This window comes from Eleginops maclovinus, chromosome 14 (assembly GCF_036324505.1).
Source record: "Eleginops maclovinus isolate JMC-PN-2008 ecotype Puerto Natales chromosome 14, JC_Emac_rtc_rv5, whole genome shotgun sequence".
Classification (NCBI taxonomy): domain Eukaryota; kingdom Metazoa; phylum Chordata; class Actinopteri; order Perciformes; family Eleginopidae; genus Eleginops; species Eleginops maclovinus.
Window position 1 is genome coordinate 2,629,437 of NC_086362.1, and position 23,337 is coordinate 2,652,773.

Consider the following 23,337-nt stretch of genomic DNA (forward strand, 5'->3'; position numbering starts at 1 on the left):
GTGTGTGTCAGGGTGGTTCTCTGTTGATAAGATGACCTCGTCTGCTTCACCTTTAGCTTGTTAGACGTTACTCCCTCTGTTTCGTTTTTAAAGGCGTCTTCTTTTATACAGAATGCATATTTACTAAAGCACGTGGACTCCCTACAGATCGCCTTTAAAGAAGAGACGTCTGAACAGAAGGTATTACTCTTTGCTAGTCTAAATGTAGTGAAATAATAGACCTTTTAAAGGATTCATGGCATGCTTTTTGCATTGACTTCTCCTGTGATTTACCTGTGAGGCGCCTATGTTGTGAACTACATTTCCCATGAGCACTTGCAAGAAAACGCACAATAAGTGAGCTATATTTTGTGGCAGAATAAGCCCTTTTTTGTCAGAATTTTGACCTAATGAGGATTTAATGACCAAATAGTAATACCTGCTTGGACTTGCAGAGAATTTCTTTCTCATTATGGGATGTTTTTAGCCTTTGTGTACCTTTGCATATCGTCATGTTTGGACTTAAATAACAATACTGTGCTGCAGAGTTTGACATTAAGGAGCAACGTCAATGGTATTTAGACCGCCTAATCTTGAACCTTTAAAGCCGAAGTTCTCTTGAGCTCTTTCTAACCAAATAAGGGAACATAAATGTCACATTAACCCTCAATAACTTCACATTAAATGTCCGTGTTGGAACAGATTCCTGGCTTGAAAAAAGGGGAGGAAATCAGCACTCATGCATCACAGAGAGCAGTTTATCCCGTGGCACACAGGAAGCAGGTCTTTAGGAGCGACATGTGTGGGAAGTTGGGGTCTTTAAGGGAAACATGAGAGGAAATTTGACTTAAAGTAGCTGGAAATTGTGGGAAAAACCTCCATTTTTCACACACGTTATTTCTGTTTCTGATTTAGGTCACACAGCGAGCCGGGTCTTATCTCCCATCTTTTTTTTCCAGACCCTTGATGGAGCCCTGCTGCTTTTAAAGGGCAAAGGGCCAAACAGGTCACGGGTCAGGGTCAGCACACAATATTTTAAGTGTGTGTGTGTGTGTGTGTGTTAAAAAGGGTTAGAGTGGCGGTTCAGTGACCGAGAAACAAATACCAGATGCCGAGGAATTTTGTCTATACTGGGAATTTTGAAATGTGTCACAGAGAGGAGGTCATGAGAACCACACAAAACACAAACACACACACACACACACATTTTCTAGATGTTGACCCATGATTATAACCAGTATATTTTGGGTTTACTGGTTACTTTCTTTCCCGCATGCTCATCATCTCTCGGTACCAGGGAGCTGTGACTCGCCCAGAAATGCCTTCTTGTTCCTGGGTAAAAAAAGCCTCTAGATCCGCATTAACTCCAGAAAATACTAAACGTTTCCTTACATTTCACAATTGAAAGGAAATACCCCTCAGTCTGAGAGCTATAAAGCTGCTTTCACACCTTGAGTTGGATTATTTGTGTTGAGCTTTAGTGGAAAAATGTCACAGTTACAGGCAATGTAAGGCTAGTAAATGAGTCTCATGGTGACATCGCTTCTCAAGTATGTTGTGTGTTGGAGGTTTAAAACTATTTGTAATACAGCTTCTGTACCGTGTGCTCATACCAGATAAATACACGGTAAAAATGGAAGATAATAACTCCAATTATTTGAATAAAAATCTGTTAAAGGGATTTAAAATAAAACCATCAAGTAAAACCCTCTTCTTTATTTGACAGTCCAATAAAAGCCCAGAAAAAGTCCTGATTTAAGCAAATTTTGAATGAAAATGAAGTGGTCAGTTTATTAAAACTCAACTTTAAAAATAGTTCACCTCTCCTCCACTTGTCCTCACTTTGTTTTGTCACTGGAGGCTTCCCTTCCGGCTGTCAAAAGCCAGCATTTGTCTCAGTGTAGAAGCCTTGAGAGTGCGATTTAGGGTCATTTCCTGTTTTGGTTCAGACTCATTTCTGAATAAGTCTGCAAAGGAGAGGACGGAGACTTGCATTGCATTTATTTGGTATTTCAAAGCTGAAATCTGCCACCTTCAACCAATTAAAAAAAGATGTGTACTTTTGCAAAACATGTATGCATGTATTAAGAGGGATTTTTCAGCCTCAAGAAAACTGAGGCATGGGTCGGTTTGCAGGAAACCTTCAGTGACGTATCACCGACACACTCGCCGGTGTGTTCGTCAGTCTGTGGTACGCTCCCTCTGAGCTGCGTCCAGGAGGTCGGGTTGACCCTGAGCTTTGTCCGAAACACAGAGAGGAGCTTAGTCTGCAGAAAGCTTCCTCCCTCACTTTCAGTTCTCAAACTTCTTACACATCGTGGACTTTTGATCTCCACGGAAGCTCTCATCCTGGCCCTGATGTTCCTGCTGGATCAGAGTGCGGAGGATGACTTGACCTTGGAGGAGAGGACCTGCCTGAACCTCCTCTTCAGCTCCTGCATGTTGGGAGACTTCGGTCTGGCCAGGTGGAGGCCTCCCCTTCGCTTCTCCCCATTACTTCCTCCCCGAATCACCTAGAGAACAGAGACACCATTGAATTGCTCAAAATACATAGTTTACTTTGAACTATTAAATAACTATTAAATTCCCATTTTCTTTCTTATTTGTATTCAGAACTACATTGGACTCACACCATGGGAACAACATGCCATTTTAAATCTCCTTTTTGCTCCATTTTTGGTCTCCTCCATCTCAAACCATCTCAAATATCTGTGTTTTTGGTCAGTAGATGCTACTTCACCAGCCTTGTATGTACCTTGTACAGAGTAGCATTTAAGTAGCATATTGCACTTTTTTATCGCAAGCAACCAGAGCCGGAGGAACTAAGCAATGAGCACCTAATCAGTTAAAGCATGATTGAAATGTAAGAGCTCTAAGGTTTGAGAACCTGCACACCAGAAAAGGAGACAGACTAAACCCAGTGGCATGTAATGAGACTGGTATCAGAAAAACAAATATACATCTCAGACTAATTTGAGCTTCCGAACCCAAACAAAGCATAACTCCGGGCATCAGTGGGGAAAAGTCTCTAATCTTAATTCCCACAGGAAGAAACATTCCCTGACGATCAGTGACTTTAAAGTGAAAGTGAAGACTGAAATAAACCTACGGCTGTCCTTTTTTAACCCGAATGAAATAAACTAGACGACAGAAAGAGCTCTCACCTCCTGACAGAGGTGCAGGAAGGCAGCGTGGACTCCCTCGTGGTTCTCCCTGGCTGACGCCTCGAAGTAAACTCCTCCTGAGAGCAGAGTTTATCCCTCAGATTACATTCCTGCTTCATGAGGCTGCATGCCGGATATAGCACACATGTATAGAGACACAGAGGTGTGTGTGTGTGTGTTGTACAGTCCGTAAGATGCTTTTACAAATGAGCTGCTGTGATTTTATCTTTGAAAACACAATTGAGGCCCAAAAAAAGTCCTGATTTAGGCCAATTTTGAGGGAAAATGAATGAATATATGGTTATTTTATCCAATTTTGAGTTTTTTATCTCACTATCACTGCAAATTCACACTTGTTTTTGTTGTTACTTGAGGTTTTATATCCATTTTTACAAATGGTGTGCTTTAAATAATTGTATCAGTATCACCACCTGCAAAATCTACTCAAAATATCAAACCAAAATAACTCAAATTGTATAAAAAAAGCCATCATTATACTTAGATGTTATCCTTATGCATCAGTCAACTGATTGTAATTCACTGTTGCTACTCCATATGTTTTAAATAGAGAGTCTTTGAGAAACAAAGTGAACTAGTATTACATTGCATAACATGGAAATACTGAAGCAGAAGAGCAGTAGTGAGCACAAAACTTGAGAGTAAATGAACTTATTGACACATAAGATACTCTTTAAAAACTAGCTGAGACTTTGCTTGACTGGTGCTGTGTGAGAATATAATCCTGCAATTCACATTTTTTATAGTAGAAATGGTGATTTCTTTTGGGAAAAGAAGGACCAGATGAATAGTAAACAATGTGGAAATCATGAAAGACAAAAAGAGCAAACAGACATGAAACAAGGAGAGGAAGAGGAGGGTTAGCTCCGCCCACCTAGCGAGGCTGCTAACGTCTCTCCTTCGTCCGCCGGCACCTGTCTCGCTCTGAGCAGATCACTCTTGTTTCCGACCTGCAGCAGATTACAGATTACAGGACAGAGGGGATAATGGGGATTAGGGTCAGGAGGTAACACTTATTGTCTCGTCTGGATGGGAGGGAAGCGACACACACTCCTGTAGAAGCTCACCAACATTTAGCATTGATTTATATGCTTTTTTCTTTTTGCAGATGCACTGACCAGTATAACGGGTATATTCCCAGAGGGGTGTATGCGCCTGACGTGCTGGTACAGCGGCTGGATGGTGCGGTAGCTGTTGTGGTCGGTGATGGAGAACACCAGCACGTATCCATCCGCCCAGTAAATAGACCTGGAAGTGCATTTATTGTACATTCACAACAGGAAGTGGCTTTATTTGGTTGTTTATTTAATGTTTATACGAATGAATCTGACCTGTTGATCTGCTCCTGGCAGTACAGGCCTTCAGCATCATCCTGCAGAAACAAAACAGACTTTAGAAACTACCTTTGGGACTGGATCCTGCTTTAAAACACTTCCTCGTTCCTCTGAAGGACTGATAGTGGAGACTGAGCTCAGCAGAAACCATCAGTCTCTGTTTGACTGGCGAAGTCCCAGTGTCTCCTCCAGACATTACACCACTACAGACGATCTTTTCCCAACCTCAAACCAGTACTTGTAGTAGTCTGTACTTAAAAAAGGACTGCTGGTGTGTGCACAACTATCCAAAGTTGGTTAAATGCATCAACCTGAGCAGCTTTAACTCCCATATTGTCCAATTTAGACCCTTTTTATCCACATGCTAACGGACTAAGTGACTAAAGGGGACCAACATTTTTGAAATTGGTTCCAGTAGTTAGAAAAATGGTTGCAATATAATCCTAATTCTGCAGTTCAATGTATTTCATCCTTAAAAAGTAGTCATTTTAGCCATTTTGTTGTTCAAATTGCTATCTGAAAGAAGTATGGAAGAAGAGGTTTGGCTCATCTGGTCTGTTTTTTTCAAAAAGTCTTGCTTTAAATCGGAAAATTGTTCTGAAATCTTGGTGGAAAGTGCCTGTTTTGTCAAATGATGTTTGAATATTGAGCTGGGTGAATGCTTAACACTAAACCAACAACCTTAAGTCCCTTAGAAACACAAAGATGGGGGGGGGGGGGGAGTGTCCAGGTGGAGAATCCCAGCAGTCCCCTTTAAAGTGAGTTAACAGGTGGTGTTCAGACGTTACTGGAAGGCCCATTGCCAAGACAAATGTGTGTTTATGGACACACTGCGGCTGGGTCTGACATCCTGACTCCAGACCACCCAGTCGTCAGTCCAGGAACAATTACACTTCAGGTTGGGCGTCTCCTTTCACTCATCATTTCCGAGAAATACACATTTCCTCTCGTCCAGAAGTGAAGATGAGTCCGGTTTTAGGAGAAAGCGCTCCTTAGTGCTGGATTTATCTGGTTAGAAAATCCTCCTTTAGCTTCTAACAATCTCCCAGAAGCTCAGGAACTTCTCCACACCAATTATTCCTGTCTAATCTCTGGAAGTGGAGAGACTTCCTCACCCTCCGTTATCTCCCCCCACGATGGTGGGAGGAAATGAGCGGCTCTGAGGTTTTGTAAACAGACCGCCGGTGTGGCACGTTGCACCAATTACCCTCGAGGACATGGTCCACTTCCTATTGCTTCAAATGCATTCCTGGACTCGCTTTTATGAAGAAGTGACATCTTTTGATCCGTTCATCTTCAAAAAATGGTCTCAATTCTTTTGAAGGCGTGTTATACTCTGCTGTAAATACAAACTAGTCACTGAAAAATGTTAATATTTTACATGAAATGTGGGACTTGTTGTGCCTCAGTGACATGCACCAGTGACTCAGTTGTGTTAGCAGAGACAGATGTGGTGGCAGATGTTGGAGTTGGATGGAGCAACCATAGATGGTGCAATCAAAACACTCACAGAGCTAGTAAGAGAAATATTTAGCCAGCTAATCCAATAAATTTAAACACTTGGGAAACAGTTTGAGAGAAAAGCTGACTTCAGCAAAAACACGTTTTATTTTTGAGCTTTTTCTGATTCATGTCGGACAGCAACAGCGCAGTGGTGGAATTTAACTTTGAATATTTACTCTGATTAAGTCATTTTGAGGTAGTTGTACTTAACTTGAGTATTTCCACTTTCTGACACATTGTGCTTCTACTCCACCGCATATATTTGACACTTGTACTGTAGTTCATTTGTACATAAATAACACGTTTTGTTTATACGTTATATAACTATTTACCACTCATTTATTCTGTACTATCCAAAACCTGCAACACACAACACTTTTATGACAGCCATGCTGCACAATGAGTACTTTAACGTTTGTTACTTGAGTAAATTTAGCTCACCATACTTCAGTTTCACTCCGGACTTACAGAATACTTGTAAAGGATTAAGTTTAGACTTTGGTATTAGTACTTTTACTGAAGTAGAGAATTTATTTTTCAAGAAGGAAAGGCCTGAAGAACATCTTTTATAAGGGTTCCTCTTTGGGAAAAAGCACTTTCATAAGGTGCATTGTGAGCAGAAGAAGTACTCAGATCTTGTACTGAAGTAAAAGTAATAATACCGCAGTGTGGAAATACTCACTTAAGCAAAAGTTAAAAAGTGTCAGCAGCACAAAATACTTAAGTACCATATCTCCCATCACCATGTTTCTGTTTCCATGCACATGAAGCCCGGCCCCCGTCAGTTACCTGCAGGGCGACGCAGGGAGTATCCTGGATCTGAAGCGACACTTCCTCCCCATCCAGGGTGACCTTTCTGGAGTAAAGCGCTCCTGCAGAGAGTAAAAAGAGCCGGGATGAATGGAAGGATCAATAAGTGGGGATTTTCCAGAGCGGATGGGATTTGTTTTTCTGCTGCTTATTGTGACAAACATTGCTCCTTTGATTGCAGACAGATGTGTGGAAACGCACCAGTGTTTGCTTCATAGTCCCCGATGAACCTCTTGGTGAGAAACCGGACAATCAGAGCTGGAAAGAAACACAAAAATGAGCTACATCTGAATCCAGAACGATATGGAAAAGGTGCGACCCTTGCTGCAACCTGCTGACCTTTATAACACTTAACGTCTGCAGGTGTTGCAGGAATTTCCCTTTTCTGTGACACATATTTGATGTACTTTTGTAGCAGTGAGATGAGATAAACAAACATAAAGCCCAAAGTCTGAAGCAAGAAAATGATCCACTAATACTCTGAATCTGATGTGGTAATCTTTCATGAGTCATGTTTGCACCGGTCAATGATTGTCTCATGCATCTCTTGTTTTGGGGGATTTTGGATGAGGTTTTCAGACTCTAGCTGACTCCTTTTGTGAGGTCAGTTTCCTTTTGGGAAGAAGTTTCCCATCAGCACATTTTATACATTAAAGAGTCCCATTTACACAAAGAAGGTAGCACTTAAAAAGGACAGTTGAAGATTAAAATAGTCAAAATCAGAGCAGCAATGGCAGAGATATCTTCACTTTTTGATCCATGTCGTCCAGATCTAACCCTAAATACTACATTTCCCATGATGCAACTTGGCACGGTCTTTAAGTAAACCTTTCTCTACCTGCTCACTCTTTAAAACTCTTCACCTCCAGATAGAAATGCAGACTTTTTCTATGAAAGTTTATTCTCTGAGCCTTGGCCGACATAACCACATCAATAGGACATAATTAGGGTAGGTTCCCCGAACTATAAAGAATAAAATGAAGAGACAATACCACTCAGATACTTCTATAGTACTTGAGTATTTAAGTCACATTTTTGGAGGACAAATTAGCATCAAAAGCCTAATTCTACTCTCATTTTAGCAGGACTTTTTTCTCTTGCTATACTACAATTAAGATGAATTATACTAAACATTTGATCCACTTTTGGTATATCTAAAGCCTAATAAGTGTGCAGAATTGTTGAAATTCACACTGCTAATACATTATGGTAGTATTACTAATCAAAAATACTGTACTATAACACTCTGAAGGGTGTCATTCTGCACACACATGATCATTTAAGTACATCTTTCTGTTTTAATTTCAGTAATTGAATGCATGCAGCACTTTTAGTTGAAATACTTATTTTAAAATATGTTTTAAAAGGTAACACAGAATGCAAAATGTCGCCCCCTGTCGTTCAGGGTTGTTTGTTTATTTCAAAAATATCGATTTTTCCTTCGATATTCTTCCTTTTTTAGACAAATACATCACAGAGAGATTCGTTACAATAAAACCTGCATGATAGGAGCTTTAACTTCTTCAGTTGTTCTTAAAATGCACGAAATCCCATGCACTCAAATGTAATCCCTACAAAGAAACAGCTGAATGACAGTTGCATTAAGTGCATGGAAAAACTCCTGATTCACTTATATTTAGCATTTTCCTTTCCCCACTTCTTCCAGACACCCACGCATACCGGTTTTCCCGACGTTGCTGGCCCCGAGCACCACGATCTTCACCGTCTTGTTGGGCACACAGTCCAGCAGGGGATACTCCGGAATGGGAACCAGCAGAAAGTTTCCAGACCCGCTGCTGCTGTTCATGTTTCCCGGTGCAGGGTCTCCAATCAGCCGCATTTAAACTCCCCTCTGCACCCCCGGATCAGCTCTGCTCTATGTGGGGGAAATAACAGTCCTGCAAACCCTCCCTCCACACCGAGGAAAATCACTCCAATATTCCCATAGTGATCCTGCAGACACTACTGGTTGTTTAGGTTTATGCAGAAAAAGTAAGTTTTCCTGAGTGGCAAAAGGTGCAAAATTCCGAATTATATTCCAAGTATTCCTCCAGTGAGAAAAACGTTGTAACCCCTCCGAGGATCCTTCAGCAATAGGAAGTCATCTTAAAACTAAAATAGTGTCAAAAGCACTGCAAAACGTGTACATAATATCATAAAAAAGTAGTCCCTTTCGCACAGATTCCAGATGCTTCTGACTGCGGACAGATAGCAGGGAAAGGGAGGGAGGGATAGAGGGAGGGAGACTTTGAACCGTCCCCTAATATTCCCTTGAGACCTGTCTAAATTGGGCTCTTTTTTCCAGCCTGGCCTCAGATATCATAGGAGCCAATAAACAAGGAAATTAAGCTTTATAATAATATTAATAATAATAAAGCAGCCAAATAAACTGGAGAAAGATGAGAGTGTACGTGTCAAAAAATATGTTATTATAGTTGAATAAGACAATAAGTCAAATGTATCACTTTGATTAATTGATGTTTTTTATTTATGAGCTTCCATATTAGTTTTATATTAGTAATTAAATATCTTATGTAATGAGGATTTCTCTCATATCCCCAACCACACAAAGTGTATCCTAATTATGGAATAGTGAGACCCAAATGCTGACCAAAGCACCGCCCGCACTATCGAGACCCCGTGAGAAGAATCGAGCGAACCAAAGAGCATCTGAGTGGTGCGTCGGCGACACACCCTCCGACGGGAGAAATACCGGAAGCTATGTGTTAACCTTCAAAATAAGACACATCAATTCAATAATGACTGTTTTTTTACAGACATTGATAAGCTTTATTTAAGTTTAAATATGATAATGGGTTATTACAATTAGCCAAATCTGAAGAAATCTGTATATACTGTGCATCTGTTTTTTCTCCAAAAGTGCGGTACCGTATGTATGCACTGTAAGATTAACAAAACTAAAATTACATTCATTAATTTTTTTAGTTGGTGTCTTGTTTTGAAATCCCAACACCGGAAGTCGTGTTTACTACTCTGTAATGGTAACAGACCGGGCAGAAAGCAAAAGGTTCTCCCGAAACTCTGCAGCCTTCACGGCTCTCTTAATTTCAACATCGGGGTTCGGTCCAGCATGGCGGCTTACGGATGGAAATACTGATGACAGTCCGAAAGATCGCCTCGATTTGTACGATGGTAAGGAGCTGATTTTCGGCCTTAATGTTGCTGTTTGTTCGCTGTGAGCTCAAAACCTCCAGGAAGTGGCCGGCCGTTGAAGCAGATTTGTTATGAATGGCTGTACTGGTGAAAAGGTGATACTACCGCTTCAGTGACGTCATCATGCCCCAAAAATACCTTTTTCCCCTTTGATTTAGATTGAGGAAAGATACGTATGTAAGCTTTTACAGCCCTCATTGGTGTCATTCTGGTCTAAAAGTTGTAAAATGTGCCAGAAAGCCGAATGCAGTTATTTTTGATATAAAAACTCAAGTACGCATGCTCAGTGGTCCCACATCCGGGTACTTTCCTTATCTACAGTTTTATTTTGGGCTTCAAGCGCCAATGAGCGACTCTCATAGGAATGAATGGAGTATCCACCTCTCTCTCTTTATACAACCCTGGGTGAGCTAAAGCTAGCTTCTCTGCTAACATAATAATAATAACACTTTCAGGGTTTTCCAACAAGTTGTAGCCCGTTAACAGTTGGCTGTCCAACTCCACTGGTTTGTTTTGAAAACAGAGTAAAAACACAGCTTGTTTGACAGTTAATTATAAGCCAGCTTGTATTTTGTTTACGCAAGAAGGGCGAAACTAGCTAGCTTAGCATGCTAACTGAAAAAATGCCCTGTTTGGCTATTGGGACAAAGTTGTTTGCTACTGTTGTATGCTGATCTTAATTTGTATTCGATTAATTGTTACGGCTACTTTCGTTCACCTTTCATAGAACAGGAGGGAATAGCTTATAATTTGCACAGTTCAAGGACCAGCTGTAGTGGTGTAAAGTAAATTAGTACAATTATTTAAGTTCTGGTACTTTACTTAAATATTACACAGGTAAACGGTGTATTTTCACTGCACTACATTTATTTAATACCATTAGTTACTTTACACATTTGGATTAATGATGTTAAATATAATCAGCCCTTAAATCAGACTGTAGTTCACCTGCAGTAAATCCAGCAGCTACCCTGCAGTATACAAAGCCATTCAAACTAGCTGCACCTTTACCAGCTCTGAGAACACTTTAATGATCAATCATTATAAAACATATCAGAGATATTATTCTGAAATGGACCAATCAAACAATGACTTCTTTTACTGTCGCTACTTTAAGTATATAGTTATTGAAGATATTTGGACAGGGTCAGCCTTGCTCAAAGACACGATCAGCTGACAGACACTTGTAAACCTTCAACTTTAGCACAGATTCTCCAGTTTAAAAGACAACCTGTGAGGCATTCAGGGTCAAGGTTAAACAGCTCAAAACATGGCTTTATTAGCTCTTTAATGTGACAGCTCCGTGTGGGTTTGTTTATTTTGCAGAGTAGTTATGTCACACACGCAGGGAGGTGAGCTTAAATCCCCCAGATTAACTTCTGACTGTAACTTATCTTGTTTCCTTCCGCTGCTGCAGTCTTTTAATTTGCCGTCTGCTACTGATGCATGTGCCGAAGACAGAAAGCTTGGCCAGTGTGGCTTCTACATGCAGCGTTTTACAGACCACACACCAGGTCTTGTTACCCTTTTAGTGTGATCATTGTGGCAGATTACCAGCAGCTACTAGACAAACACTAACAAAGCTAAATATTAGCCGTGCCTGGTGGCTTTGTTCGCTCTGTTGTTGGCAGGCGACCAGATGCTGCCCGGAAAGTATTTCACAAAATCAATTCCACTGTTGAAGCTGTGAAAGCCCTTGTTAGGGCGGCTAGCTTTGGTAATGTAGAAGCATTCAGGGGAATAATGTTGATGTTTTAGGACAATTAAAACAGACACATGCATTGTTTATTCCTCTTGAGACTGTCCTATGATATACAGTCTTATCAGTTTACAGCAATTCGGCATTGAAGACAACATAAGCTATATAATATCACAGTACTAAAGGAAGCAGATGATGATGCAAAAGAGAATATAACTATTGGTTGTGTTTAATATACAGGTGGTTGTGCACATGGTATACCAAATGAAATGTACATTTTTCCACTTTTCTATATGTTAAAATAATGCTATTACTGTGTTTGAACTTCAAAACTCCTGATTTAAATATAAAAGGATTTGAAGGAAGTCATAAGGAATTGTGCGGTTTTGGCCTTCAATCCACACTCCTTCAGTACTGATCTTGTCCGTTATTTATCTAAAAACAACAGTCTCATCGCAAGCTGTTAAAGAGCTTTGAGGCTTCATAATTCCTCTAATTTCATACAGATTTGACATTGTTTTACAGCTTATTTTCTTAAAGAAAGCAAGGATTTTCTTATTTCAAATCAGAATCGAATTGAAGAAAGGTTGAAAGTCCTTTCCATCGTGACTCCTCTGGATTTGTTATTCATTAATAAACATAATACAGTCGTGTTGCCCTGCTCTCTGCAATCTAGTTCCTCTGAAGCTGCACAGCTGGCCCTTTCATTTCCATCAGTTCAGGAGTCATTTCTAAGCTGGCCTTACAAACACATCCAACAAATCTCTTTTCCCAGTCGGATGATTTGCTCCCCTCTCAGTTTCCGACATCAGAAAGCTTGTCTTGGTCTTTGTTTACCACTCTGTAATGTTCGGAGACGTGCTGTTGTTAGATAAACAACACCGAGCCGTTTGCTCTCCTCTTGTTGACTTTACATGGACTGCAGTGTGATGATGAGTGAGGAAAAGCTGCATCATCTTCATCCTCACAGTCATGGTCGTCCCCCTCCTCTCCCTCCTGCCTTCAACAGGATTTTATTTCCAGAAGCTGAGACTGAATGACAGCCAGAAGCAGAACGTTTGAGACCTGTTTCTCACACTCATTCACACCTTTAGAAAGCCTCCATGTTATTGCTGTTCCACCCTGTTGTTTTTAAACTCAATCTCACAGCTGAGTCATGGGCGGGATTCCTTGTGTTTTGCATGGTGGGTGTAAAGCAAAATGAGGAAGTGGCTTTTTTAATAACAAACATGTCACATGTCCTGGGATATATCTGGCATATTGTATGTTGTTTATGCATGCATAATGACCTTCTGTTTTCAGAATCAGAAGTACTTTATTTATCACAAACTGGGAATTTCTTTCACGCCCAACGCGTCTTTCCTTCCCTCCCTTTATCCTCCTCAGCACCGGTCATTATTTAGCTTAGCATCGGTGTGTTATCGAGTATTAATAACCCTCTGAAATGTCCGATGATTCAACTAAGCCGTACAATAAATGCAAACACGTAATGAGACAAAAGGAGGAATGGAGGCAGGAAGCACAGCTGCTACAAACACATGGTTGGTGGAGCGGAGCGGGGAGAACATGGAGCAGGAAGACAGGAAACAATGAGGAGGAAACAGAGGACAAAGGAGGGATTCAGACGGATACTTTTATGTCAAATAAGTGTTGATTCGCCGTCGCGTTGCATGTGCTTTTTTGATTTAAAGTTTCTGTTCTCTTTCTTCAGGGCGCCAATGCCTCTGCCTTGGAAAAGGAGATTGGACCGGAACAGTTTCCCGTTAACGAACACTACTTTGGATTGGTCAACGTAAGTGTCAATCAAGAGCACATGGGTGATGTAAACTGTTGAAAAGCATATGACTGGAACAGGCCCTCATTTTAATCCTGAATCTGTTTGTGTTTCCAGTTTGGCAACACCTGCTACTGTAACTCGGTGCTGCAGGCTCTGTATTTCTGCCGGCCGTTCAGGGAGAAGGTGTTGGCGTACAAGGTGAGCGATGAGAGAAAGCATCAGTGTTTCTGACCTAGTGTCTTTGTTAGCTGACTGGGTTTCACAACTTAAAGAATGCACTCTTTCTTTCTTGTTTTAGGACTTAAACATCAATGTTATGAATAGACATTTTAACTTCCTCTTCCTCTTCCTCCAGGTGCAGCCGCGTCGTAAGGAGTCCCTCCTCACCTGCCTCTCCGACCTGTTCAACAGCATCGCCACGCAGAAGAAGAAAGTCGGAGTCATCCCGCCCAAGAAGTTCATCTCAAGACTGAGAAAAGAAAATGGTAAATATCAGGATTCTTTATTTATCGCGGGGGAATTTAGATTTTGTGAGTTTCCCTATTTTACAATTTACTAATATAAATAAATATATACTTACATAAACCTAAGAAGTTTAAATGAATTAGGGTAAATTGAATGAAAAAGAATACAATAAAATAAAAATTGTATAATATAATAATTAAAATAAATAGTTAAAATAAAATGAATGAAGAAAATCAATATACATAAGTAGTCAGTGTCCCAAAAAATACAAAATAGAAAAAATATGATAAATATAAATAAGAAGGTAAAATCAAAATGTATAATTAAAATGTTTAATAAAGTAGAATAAAAATATCTTTAGAAACATACAAAGGTGTGCTTAAAAATATAGAAAGTTGTGTATTTCAGTATAATATTGCACTGCAAGAAAAGCAGAGTTGGATCTTCCAGCTCTGGTAAATGTACTAATAATGATCATTTTGGGGAACGTTTTGGCTTCAGAGTGATGCCAGGATGTGCAGCTGCTGCTTCTTTCAGGAACTCCATTTCCTCTCTGTGTTTAACGTGAATCCCGATGAAAGGATCTCAAATCTGAGATGTTCTTTCATCAGTCGAGTCTTAGATGAGTCAGCGATTGGTGAAGGAGAAAGGGATAAGGAGGGAGGAAGAAGAAGAAGTAAAGGAAGAGAGGGAGGGCATATCTGAGCTGAGACAAATCCTGCAGCTGGAAGATAAAGAGAGATCTCAATTGGAGCAATTTCTCCTGCCAACACATGCTGATGTTGTTTATTTTCTGCCCTCTCTTTCTTCTCTCCCTCTGTATCTCTTCCCCTCCAGAGCTGTTTGACAACTACATGCAGCAGGATGCCCACGAGTTCCTCAACTACCTCCTCAACACCATCGCCGACCTGCTGCAGGAGGAGAAGAGCCAGGAGCGCCAGCAGAACGGGAAACTGGTGCAGAACGGAGGAGGAGGAGGAGGAGGAAGTGAGGGAGGAGGAGAAGGGGAAGGAGGGAAGGACACACAGCAGACCTGGGTCCACGAGATCTTCCAGGGAACGCTGACCAACGAGACGCGCTGCCTAAACTGTGAAGCTGTGAGTGAGACGCTGAAAAATGTCATTTTCAAACTTTTGGGATTTAAATAATGATTTATTTACTTTGAGGTTTTCAATTCTAAACTATTATGAAGAACACATCATATAACACCTAAAAAAAAAAGGAATTTTATCCTGGTTTTTAGTTAGTTGACATTTATTGATGAATTTGTTTTTCTGGTGTGAAAAAATACATTTTTCTTGCATAAACATAAAAAAGCACTTATATTTAAGACAAGAAACAAGAAGAATGAGAGTTTACATGACTTCATAATCCGTTACAACAACATTTTCCAGTCTTTTTAACGGCGAACAACTCTTGGTTTAATTTTAGGATCGACTAGTGCACAAAAACAAGAGCATGTTGGTTTTAAACTCGTCTAAAACTGGCATTAAAAGAGTTTAAACACCTTGCATGTAGATGTAATTGTCCATATTCAATAACTACTCAACCTCTGAACCCAGACTCAAGATTTACTGACATTTTGTATTGTGTATCCATGCTTGCAGGTGAGCAGTAAAGACGAGGACTTCCTGGATCTGTCGGTGGACGTGGAGCAGAACACCTCCATCACACACTGTCTCAGGTACACACTGCTCCCACTAACCCTCCATTATTACCCTCACCTGTGATGGAAAGCATAATAAGTCTCTGTGTGTGTGTGTGTGTGTGTTTTATCTAACAGAGGCTTCAGCAACACGGAGACGTTATGCAGTGAATACAAGTACTACTGTGAGCAGTGCCGCAGCAAACAGGAAGCCCAGAAGAGGTGGGTGCACCGACATTTGGACCGGGCTGTGCTTGCATGGAATAGCTTCTCTTTCATCTGAATTAGCACGCTGTCTCTACATAGTGTGTTTAACCACAGACACACAGCTATATACTTAGCACCAGCACTCTTTTATTTAAGGGGACAAATGTGGTTAAAGTTTGTTCCATTCCGTTCCAAAAAAACACATCAGATGCAACCATTGAGGAACTTCCTGTCTCTGACACGCTCATCACATGCCTATTAATAACCAGTGCCTTATAGCCTTATGGTCTGCAGTCTTTATTTTGAATTGTTCACTCTAAAACCAGGAAAATCTATTCAAATGTGTCTTGTAATAAAAAAAAAAGTAAGTAACATCCATTAGAGAAACCCACTTCCTGGCTGTAATGGTCAAAAGCTTTTAGCCCTTTGAGTTTTCCTAGCATCAAATATCCTTTGTGTGAAACCCTCTCCATAATCTCCACCTCTCCGCCTCTCCATCAGGATGAGGGTGAAGAAGCTCCCGATGATCCTCGCCCTGCACCTGAAGCGCTTCAAGTACATGGACCAGCTGCACCGCTACACCAAACTGTCCTATCGCGTCGTCTTCCCGCTGGAGCTCCGCCTCTTCAACACGTCTGGGGACGCCACCAACCCAGACCGCATGTACGACCTGGTGGCCGTCGTGGTGCACTGTGGCAGGTAGGGGGGGCTTCTGTAACTCCATGACATGGACCTGCATGCTCTTGGAGAGATTGTATGTGCTTTATTCCTTAAAACGGAAGGTGTTTTTCTCATGCATTTCTCTTGCTGCCCCTCCTCTGTGCAGTGGTCCGAACCGCGGACACTACATCACCATCGTCAAGAGCCACGGCTTCTGGCTGCTGTTCGACGACGACATCGTAGAGGTGAGAGAAATAGTTCCTCTTTCCTCTCAGACAACAAGTTCTAACTTGACTCCACCCAGACTGTGTGTAGATCCTGGCGCTCTGGTTGTTGTGTCTGGACTTCCTTCAATGCTCGGACAGAGATACCTGAACGATTGCTTATTAATAATAAGATAAAGAAGGTTTAGCAATCGGTATGTAACCACAGAAGTATGAGGGTGGATCAAAGTGTTCATGAAGGAGAAATGTAAGCACATAACGGGGATATGAAAACAGCTGAAGAGCCCAAAGCCTCGTGGGTCAGATCTGGAATGAGAATAATGTTTTTCTGGCATGCATTTTCTTTATTTTCCCCCTCAATCAAAGCTTAATTTATCCCTGTGTTGACATGTTTTCTTTTACTTGTATCACTCTTTCTTCGACCTCATTCACCTCTACTTCTACCTCCTTTGCTAGCACTCCTTCTGGTGTTTCAAACTGAATCTTTTCATTGAAATGTAATGCAACTCACATTTTTAGTCTTTCATTCGATAAACGTTGCTTGTCATGCTCTGCTGGGACTCCTGCAGCTCCTGCTATAAACCCATCTGCTCTCCTCTGATAGGATGACAGGGTGTAAACACAACAATGTCTGACATCCTGATAGCATGTGTGTTAGCGCTCTGCTCACAGTGTGCAGCTCAGCTCTCCGCAGCATAGTGAAAGTGACGATTATGTGAGGATAAGTCAGTCTAAGTAGGGAAGTTTTCCAGCATCTCCAACCCTGAAACATGTGAAACGTGTATGAAATCATGTGGAGCTTGACTGGTGTGTCGCGTTGGCCGCTAACATGCTTTAGCTCCTCAGTCAAAGCCTCTGCTGCAGCCAAGAAACTTTTCAGTTTGTTGTTTCTCTTTCTGCAAAAGAGGACAGTACGCCACAGCAGCTGAGCTGTCAGCGGTTAACTGAGCGTGCCGTCCTTATGGGGAAACATTCCAGGGTTTGTTTGGGTATCATTTGTATTAAGAGACGAATGCACAAGCAGGATTTCAGAGTTATATAAAAGCTGCAGTGCTGTGCAAAAATCCCCCGAAAATGTTTGATATTACTGTAGATATTATATAATGTCATAAACGTCCAAATAAGTTTTAAAAATCCTCCAAATACATAGTTATTATCTCAGTCAGATACTGGGGATTGATTTTAGTTTAATGGCTCTTGATTTCTGTCTATTTTCCTAATGATTTTCTAGAAAGAACTACAAAATGTGGGTCTGATTACAGGATAATTAGGGATTTCTTGGCAAGAACGCTTCGTTTAAACCCTGGGAAACACTCATTTTTGTGTGGTCTTCTTATCTGTAGATTAATTCATTATAATGCTAGTTCTCCCAATTACACTAGCCTTTTTTTAAACTTGAATTCTCCCCCGGCAGAGAAGCTGTTTGCACTCCTCTGGGACTGAGGTTTAAATCTGACCGTCCTCACCACTGTATTTTTCCACTATGATGGGAAGCAGGCCCAGTGGAACATCTGGTCCAGAAACTGACCGAGGTTCTGGCAGAATCCGCTGACTTTGCAGAGCAGAAACACAAGCTAATCATTTTTTTATGGCGCGCAGAGATTTACTCTCCATCTGTCTGGCTGTATTCTAGCTTTCTTGAGTCTGTCTTTCTACTTTTGTACAAGTTCTATCTGTGCCTTTCTGCACCTGGAAGTGAATCTACAGAACTTTGCTAAAGCTGAAGCCTCTTCTCTTTCATCACCAAGTCCAAGTTCTCTGTCTTTGGACAAAGCTGCCCAACCAAATTAGAAACAGTTGTCAGTGCCGAATCAAGACATTCACCATCAAACTGTCAACATACTCGATTTTAAACTGAGATTTGGTGGAGAATAACAACAAAAGCCCACCTGTGAACTGAAGGGAACGATTTCATGTTCTCAAAAGTCTTCTTTATGGAAAGGTTTCCCAAGGTTGTGCAAGGGAAACAGATTTGAAGTGTGTGGGATTTAATAACCTCATGCTTTTCTGGTGCTGAAGGATGCATATCTGCTACTAAATCTATGCATCTTTAGAGACATGCAGTCACCTTTTCATAGAAATATCAGCTGAAATGCTCACCGAAGGAAATATGAACAGGCTTTACAGGTGTATCAACAGTAAGGCACACAGGTTCCAGGTTCTGAGGAGCAGGAGAAGTGGTTTCAATTCTTACAAAATGTTACATTTCATTTCACAAAATGATTCGATGCATAACAATTCTGTTAAAAACACACTTTCAACCCTGAGGTGAAGTTAGGATGTCGATTTGGCAACTGAAATCACCTCTACGTCTTTTCAATTTCTTTTCTCTTTTCTTGTAGAAAATCGACGCCCAGGCGATCGAGGAGTTCTACGGTCTGACGTCGGACATTTCCAAGAACTCGGAGTCCGGATACATCCTGTTCTACCAGTCCAGAGACTGAACCCCGCCGGCGGTAAATCCCCAATGGACTGTCACTCAGCAGAAAGGGGAGGGGCTTACGACCACCACAGGCTCCGCCCAGTGCGCTCACATACGTATCTGGGCTTTACTTCCTGCAGGGGGAGCTATTGCACTGGAGCTGAAGGAGTGTGCGGGTAGCGTGCCAGCCTCCTGGATCACAAGCGTTCGAATATCCTCTTGAGCCCACACCGCAAACGGCACCTTTAAAAACCCTCGCTTTGCAGTGGGGCGTCAGCAGGGGGCGAGCGAGTATCCAAGAGGCTGACATCGCCGTGTGCACAGCGCTCCGTTTCTCTAAGCAGTCTGTGACCGTGGAGACGATTGCAGAGAAACCATTTAACCGTTCCTGGTGAGACGCGGGATTGTATGTGTCCATCACAGTCTTCTTAATTGTGTTTATAACATACAGTGCTAAATTAACCGCATGCTAACACGCAGGTACCATGCATTTCAAACTCCCAAAAATCCTTCTTGAAAGACACTCAAATCTGACATCCGTTATAACAAAACCACTTCCTTTAGTGATTGATGGACAGCGTGAACATGCAGCGTTTGTAACATGAACTGGTGCTAATAGCATTAAGTGTTAAAGGCGGACTGAAAAGAGAACGTGCCATCTTAACAAAGGGTTCATTATTTGAGGTTTTTTTTACCTAAAACTATATTAAAAATCTACGTAAAAATCAGAGTATCCCAAAAGAACAGTTTAAGCATGCACTGTTTTATTAAGTATATCCAAACAGGACTTTATTTCTGTAAATTGCAGAGAAAATCTCCTTTTAAAATTGGTGGTTTTTTTCAGCAGATATTAAGGTAAAAACCTTAGAGATCACAAACACGTTTAAAAGGTTAGTAGTAAAGAGTGAAAGAGGCTGGTTAAAGTTTTAAATGAAGGTTATTACTAAGGTGCCATTACGGTCATGTTTGGTGCCACAGCGTCAAACAGAGCAGGCAGGTGTTTCAGCGTTACGCAACATAAGCTAACTTTTTTTAAAGCAGTCACAGACTCATTTTTCAGGTTCATTTGATTCGTTTTAGCATTTCTAACGCCAGAAAATTTCTACCGTTTTTTTAAGGGAGACTTACAGAGACACATTTTTTAAATTTGCTTTAAGTCCTTCTGACATCAAAACTACGTTCGTGTCTTGTCCTTTCTGTTCCTCCTTCTTAAAGCTTCATTTCTACACCTCCAACACTCGCTTTTTGCTGCAGCTGGTTCAGTTATATCTCATAAAATCAGACAATATTCACTAGCTGGCAAATTTTGACTCTGCCTGAGGTGTTTCTCTGCAGCTGCAGCTCTTGAAGGACTCTTACATAACACGTTTTTAACTTTAGAAAGTTAGAATGAAGCTCTCCGTGATGCTAACGGATGCTAAGTGATGCTAAGTTATGCTAACAGATGCTAAGTTATGCTAACAGCTAACGAGGAGCGCGTCCACTGTAGGTTGAAAACGAAGTGTATTAAATGCGGTAAAACTGTCTCTGTTTTAGCAGATTAAAATGTCAGTATCGTTTTAAAACTTAATTTAGCACAATAGGAACAAGTTCAGGATGGCAAAGAGTTATAATTTCATGTTGTAACTTCCGGTTTTTAGGAATGAAAATGCGCAACACTTCTTGTAACAATTTCTTGTTACTGGTATTTTTTGGGGGAAATTTGAAGATAATAATCGATCAAAAAATAGTTTAATTATATATTCACAGCAGCAATATTAAGAATATAGTTTACTGGCTAGTTTAAACCGGAAGTAATGGGACAAATTGCAGTAAAAGACAGGTAGAAAAAAATGCATATTTTGTTTGCATTTTCCTACAAACAACAACATTACATTTGGAAAACAGGAAATCACCACGTCCTCATTTTTTGGAGGCTACAGCCAGTACATCTTAGCTATTTTTTGCATTATCTGCACTCCAAAATCATGTTTCTGATTCGACTAAACTGCTAATCAACTAATTGTCCCACCTCTTATGATTGAGAGAAGAGATTAAGTCATGTTGAGGTAAAAGAGTCCAATTAACATTTCAAAGGTTTCTTTAATTGAAGGGTTTGCCTAATAAATCAATAGGCTACCCCCTCCTTTTCACCTCTGTTGTTTCTCTATGAACGCACAAACAAACCAAATGTAGTTTTTTAAAATTTTATTTAGTCATATTTTAAAGTAATCTCGTGAGGCTCCACCCGTCTGTGTTGCCCCGGATTAACAAGCAAGCGCTCCCTCTCTGAGCTGCAGCAGATGAATGGAAACTCTTTCTTCTCTGCAGCTTCTAAAAGTGTTTATATTCTGCAGGAGTGGAGTGGTAGTCAAGTATTATCTGAATGTTATAATGTACAGTTAAATGAAAACAGGGCTGCTGCTGCGTCGCCTGTAAAACACCACGTCTCGATTATCTGAAGTTTTGTTTTTCCTGTTAAAACAAGATAGGAAAAGCCTTTTTACTGCATACATTTTGGACAAAAATACAATATATTAGTCTTTTATTTGAGGATTAAAAGTAATGACAGTCAGGGTAAGCTATAGCCCTGATTCAGTTCATGTTCATCTGAAATAATTAGTGATATTTTCTCTTTGTGTTAAAATACCACACTTTAATTGAGGTAAGGAAAGGGAACAACTTCAGGAGACGCTTCATAAACACTTTTTTAATTCCTGTCGGTGCTGCTCTTAAACTGTACATGGAAGGAAGATTTTTTCAGGGTCGATCCAGTTTGTTTCCTTCAGTTTTACAACGTTAGTTACAGGTTATATCCAGGCACCAAGAGAAACTGTGGACTCCCAGGCGGGTTGATTTCATAAATACCAAATAATGTGTTCATATTTTGAGGTTTTTAATGAAGAATGCCATTTAGTTATTGTATTAATGAGCAAAAATAAGCACAATTACGCATTATTTGGTTTTAAACATCCACAGATTCAGTTGAAGCTGGTTATAATTGTGTATTTCAATTAAATGCAGTTCATCCAAAACTGTAAATATGACATTTTGACTTTTCGAAACCTATAAAGACGGCTCTTTTTTAATTTAAATACTATAAATATTATAATTATGAATGTTATCTTCTGTTATTAGATGTGTCACTTTGGTTTTTTGATATATTTCACTAATTTTTACTACCATTTTTGCGTAGGTCGCTCTGGATGTTTGAAGATTTAATTTTGACACAACATGTTGATGTGTGTACATAAATACAGATGTTATTATTGGAATATAGATAATTGCTTGCTTGAAATAATCAGAAGACTGACATCGATAATGGATGTCATGTCTCGAAATACTTTACGAATCAAAAGCCCCACCCGCCTGGCATCGCAGGCAGCGTAAACCAAACATCCCCAAGGTAAATTATGTAATCTGATGAACTAAAGCAGAGATGAATAAAACTGACTGATTTCATTAAGACTGACTTTTTTTGGGCTTTTCTTACCAAAAACTGTCCTGTGTCTGTTATAAAGGAAGAATCCACTTTTAAAACACACACACATGCCTCTAAACATGCTCTATTACCTCCGTTTGAATCCAAGATTGACAAGATTGTTTTTTCTGGACTCATTTCTCACAAAATATCTCACAAAAAACTGACATAATTGTGTGGATTTTTCCTTTAAACAGTTTGAGTTGTTCTGTCCTCCTGAAATGTCCCTCAGGGGTTTCGGTTATTCGCATCGCTCTGGCTTTTCAAACTCACCAAGAATGTAAATGTGACGGGCACAGAGTGACTGAACGTGTCATTAACACTACGATACTGTAACTAACAGAGAGACAGCAGCCTCACAGACACAAACATATTTAATACTAAATAATAAAAAGGACTTAAACGCTTTTAACTTTCAGAAAAGTACATTGATTTTGCCTCAATTTATTCAAAACACTCCTTATGTTTGACTCTTCTCTGAAAGGTCTCAGATACTGAAGTGTTATTAATTGGAAATCCAAATCTAAAGACACAGAATTGAGTTTTTGAGGTGTGTTTGTGTATTTGTGGGGTCTGCTGCACGTCCTGCTGTCTGAAGTCCACTGTGAATAAATGTAGATGCAGTGAGGTGTGGGAATGACGGCTGGTTCTGATGGCGTCCAAACAGTTTGAAATAAAAACACAGACTGGATTTTAACAAGGAATCGTCTCGTCTGTCTTTGAGCACCCTGACTCGTTGGTTACCGGGCAGGTTTGAAGATCTTGCCACTTTTTAGTTTTGCCTTTTTTTAAGTCA

The 23,337-nt window shown here is 40.4% G+C and overlaps 2 protein-coding genes across 2 annotated transcripts; one reads left to right on the top strand and one right to left on the bottom strand.

Moving 5' to 3' along the window:
- Window positions 1–1,963: 1,963 nt before the first annotated feature.
- Window positions 1,964–9,782, bottom strand: rasl11a (RAS-like, family 11, member A). The gene is made up of 8 exons (XM_063901225.1): window positions 8,489–9,782; window positions 7,010–7,066; window positions 6,788–6,870; window positions 4,493–4,533; window positions 4,280–4,409; window positions 4,036–4,111; window positions 3,144–3,220; window positions 1,964–2,492 (listed from the first exon to the last, which is right to left on the bottom strand). Exons 1-8 carry the CDS (start codon window positions 8,646–8,648, stop codon window positions 2,352–2,354), a joined length of 765 nt encoding a protein of 254 aa, XP_063757295.1. The 5' UTR covers window positions 8,649–9,782; the 3' UTR covers window positions 1,964–2,351.
- Window positions 9,781–23,245, top strand: usp12b (ubiquitin specific peptidase 12b). Its single transcript, XM_063901224.1, has 10 exons — window positions 9,781–9,961; window positions 13,393–13,473; window positions 13,573–13,656; window positions 13,814–13,943; window positions 14,761–15,020; window positions 15,531–15,607; window positions 15,707–15,790; window positions 16,277–16,474; window positions 16,602–16,680; window positions 19,002–23,245. Exons 1-10 carry the CDS (start codon window positions 9,914–9,916, stop codon window positions 19,101–19,103), a joined length of 1,143 nt encoding a protein of 380 aa, XP_063757294.1. The 5' UTR covers window positions 9,781–9,913; the 3' UTR covers window positions 19,104–23,245.
- The last annotated feature ends 92 nt before the right edge of the window (window positions 23,246–23,337 follow it).

Bases quoted from the DNA above. Each gene is read 5' to 3' on its own strand.
- rasl11a (XM_063901225.1), bottom strand. From the start codon at position 8,648: ATGCGGCTGATTGGAGACCCTGCACCGGGAAACATGAACAGCAGCAGC. The intron at 4,534-6,787 runs GTAACTGACGGG...TTGTTTCTGCAG, and splicing joins CTCCCTGCGTCGCCCTGCAG to GATGATGCTGAAGGCCTGTA. The intron at 3,221-4,035 runs GTGGGCGGAGCT...CTCTGCTCTCAG, and splicing joins GACGTTAGCAGCCTCGCTAG to GAGGAGTTTACTTCGAGGCG.
- usp12b (XM_063901224.1), top strand. From the start codon at position 9,914: ATGGAAATACTGATGACAGTCCGAAAGATCGCCTCGATTTGTACGATG. The intron at 13,944-14,760 runs GTAAATATCAGG...CTTCCCCTCCAG, and splicing joins AAGACTGAGAAAAGAAAATG to AGCTGTTTGACAACTACATG. The intron at 16,475-16,601 runs GTAGGGGGGGCT...TCCTCTGTGCAG, and splicing joins GTCGTGGTGCACTGTGGCAG to TGGTCCGAACCGCGGACACT.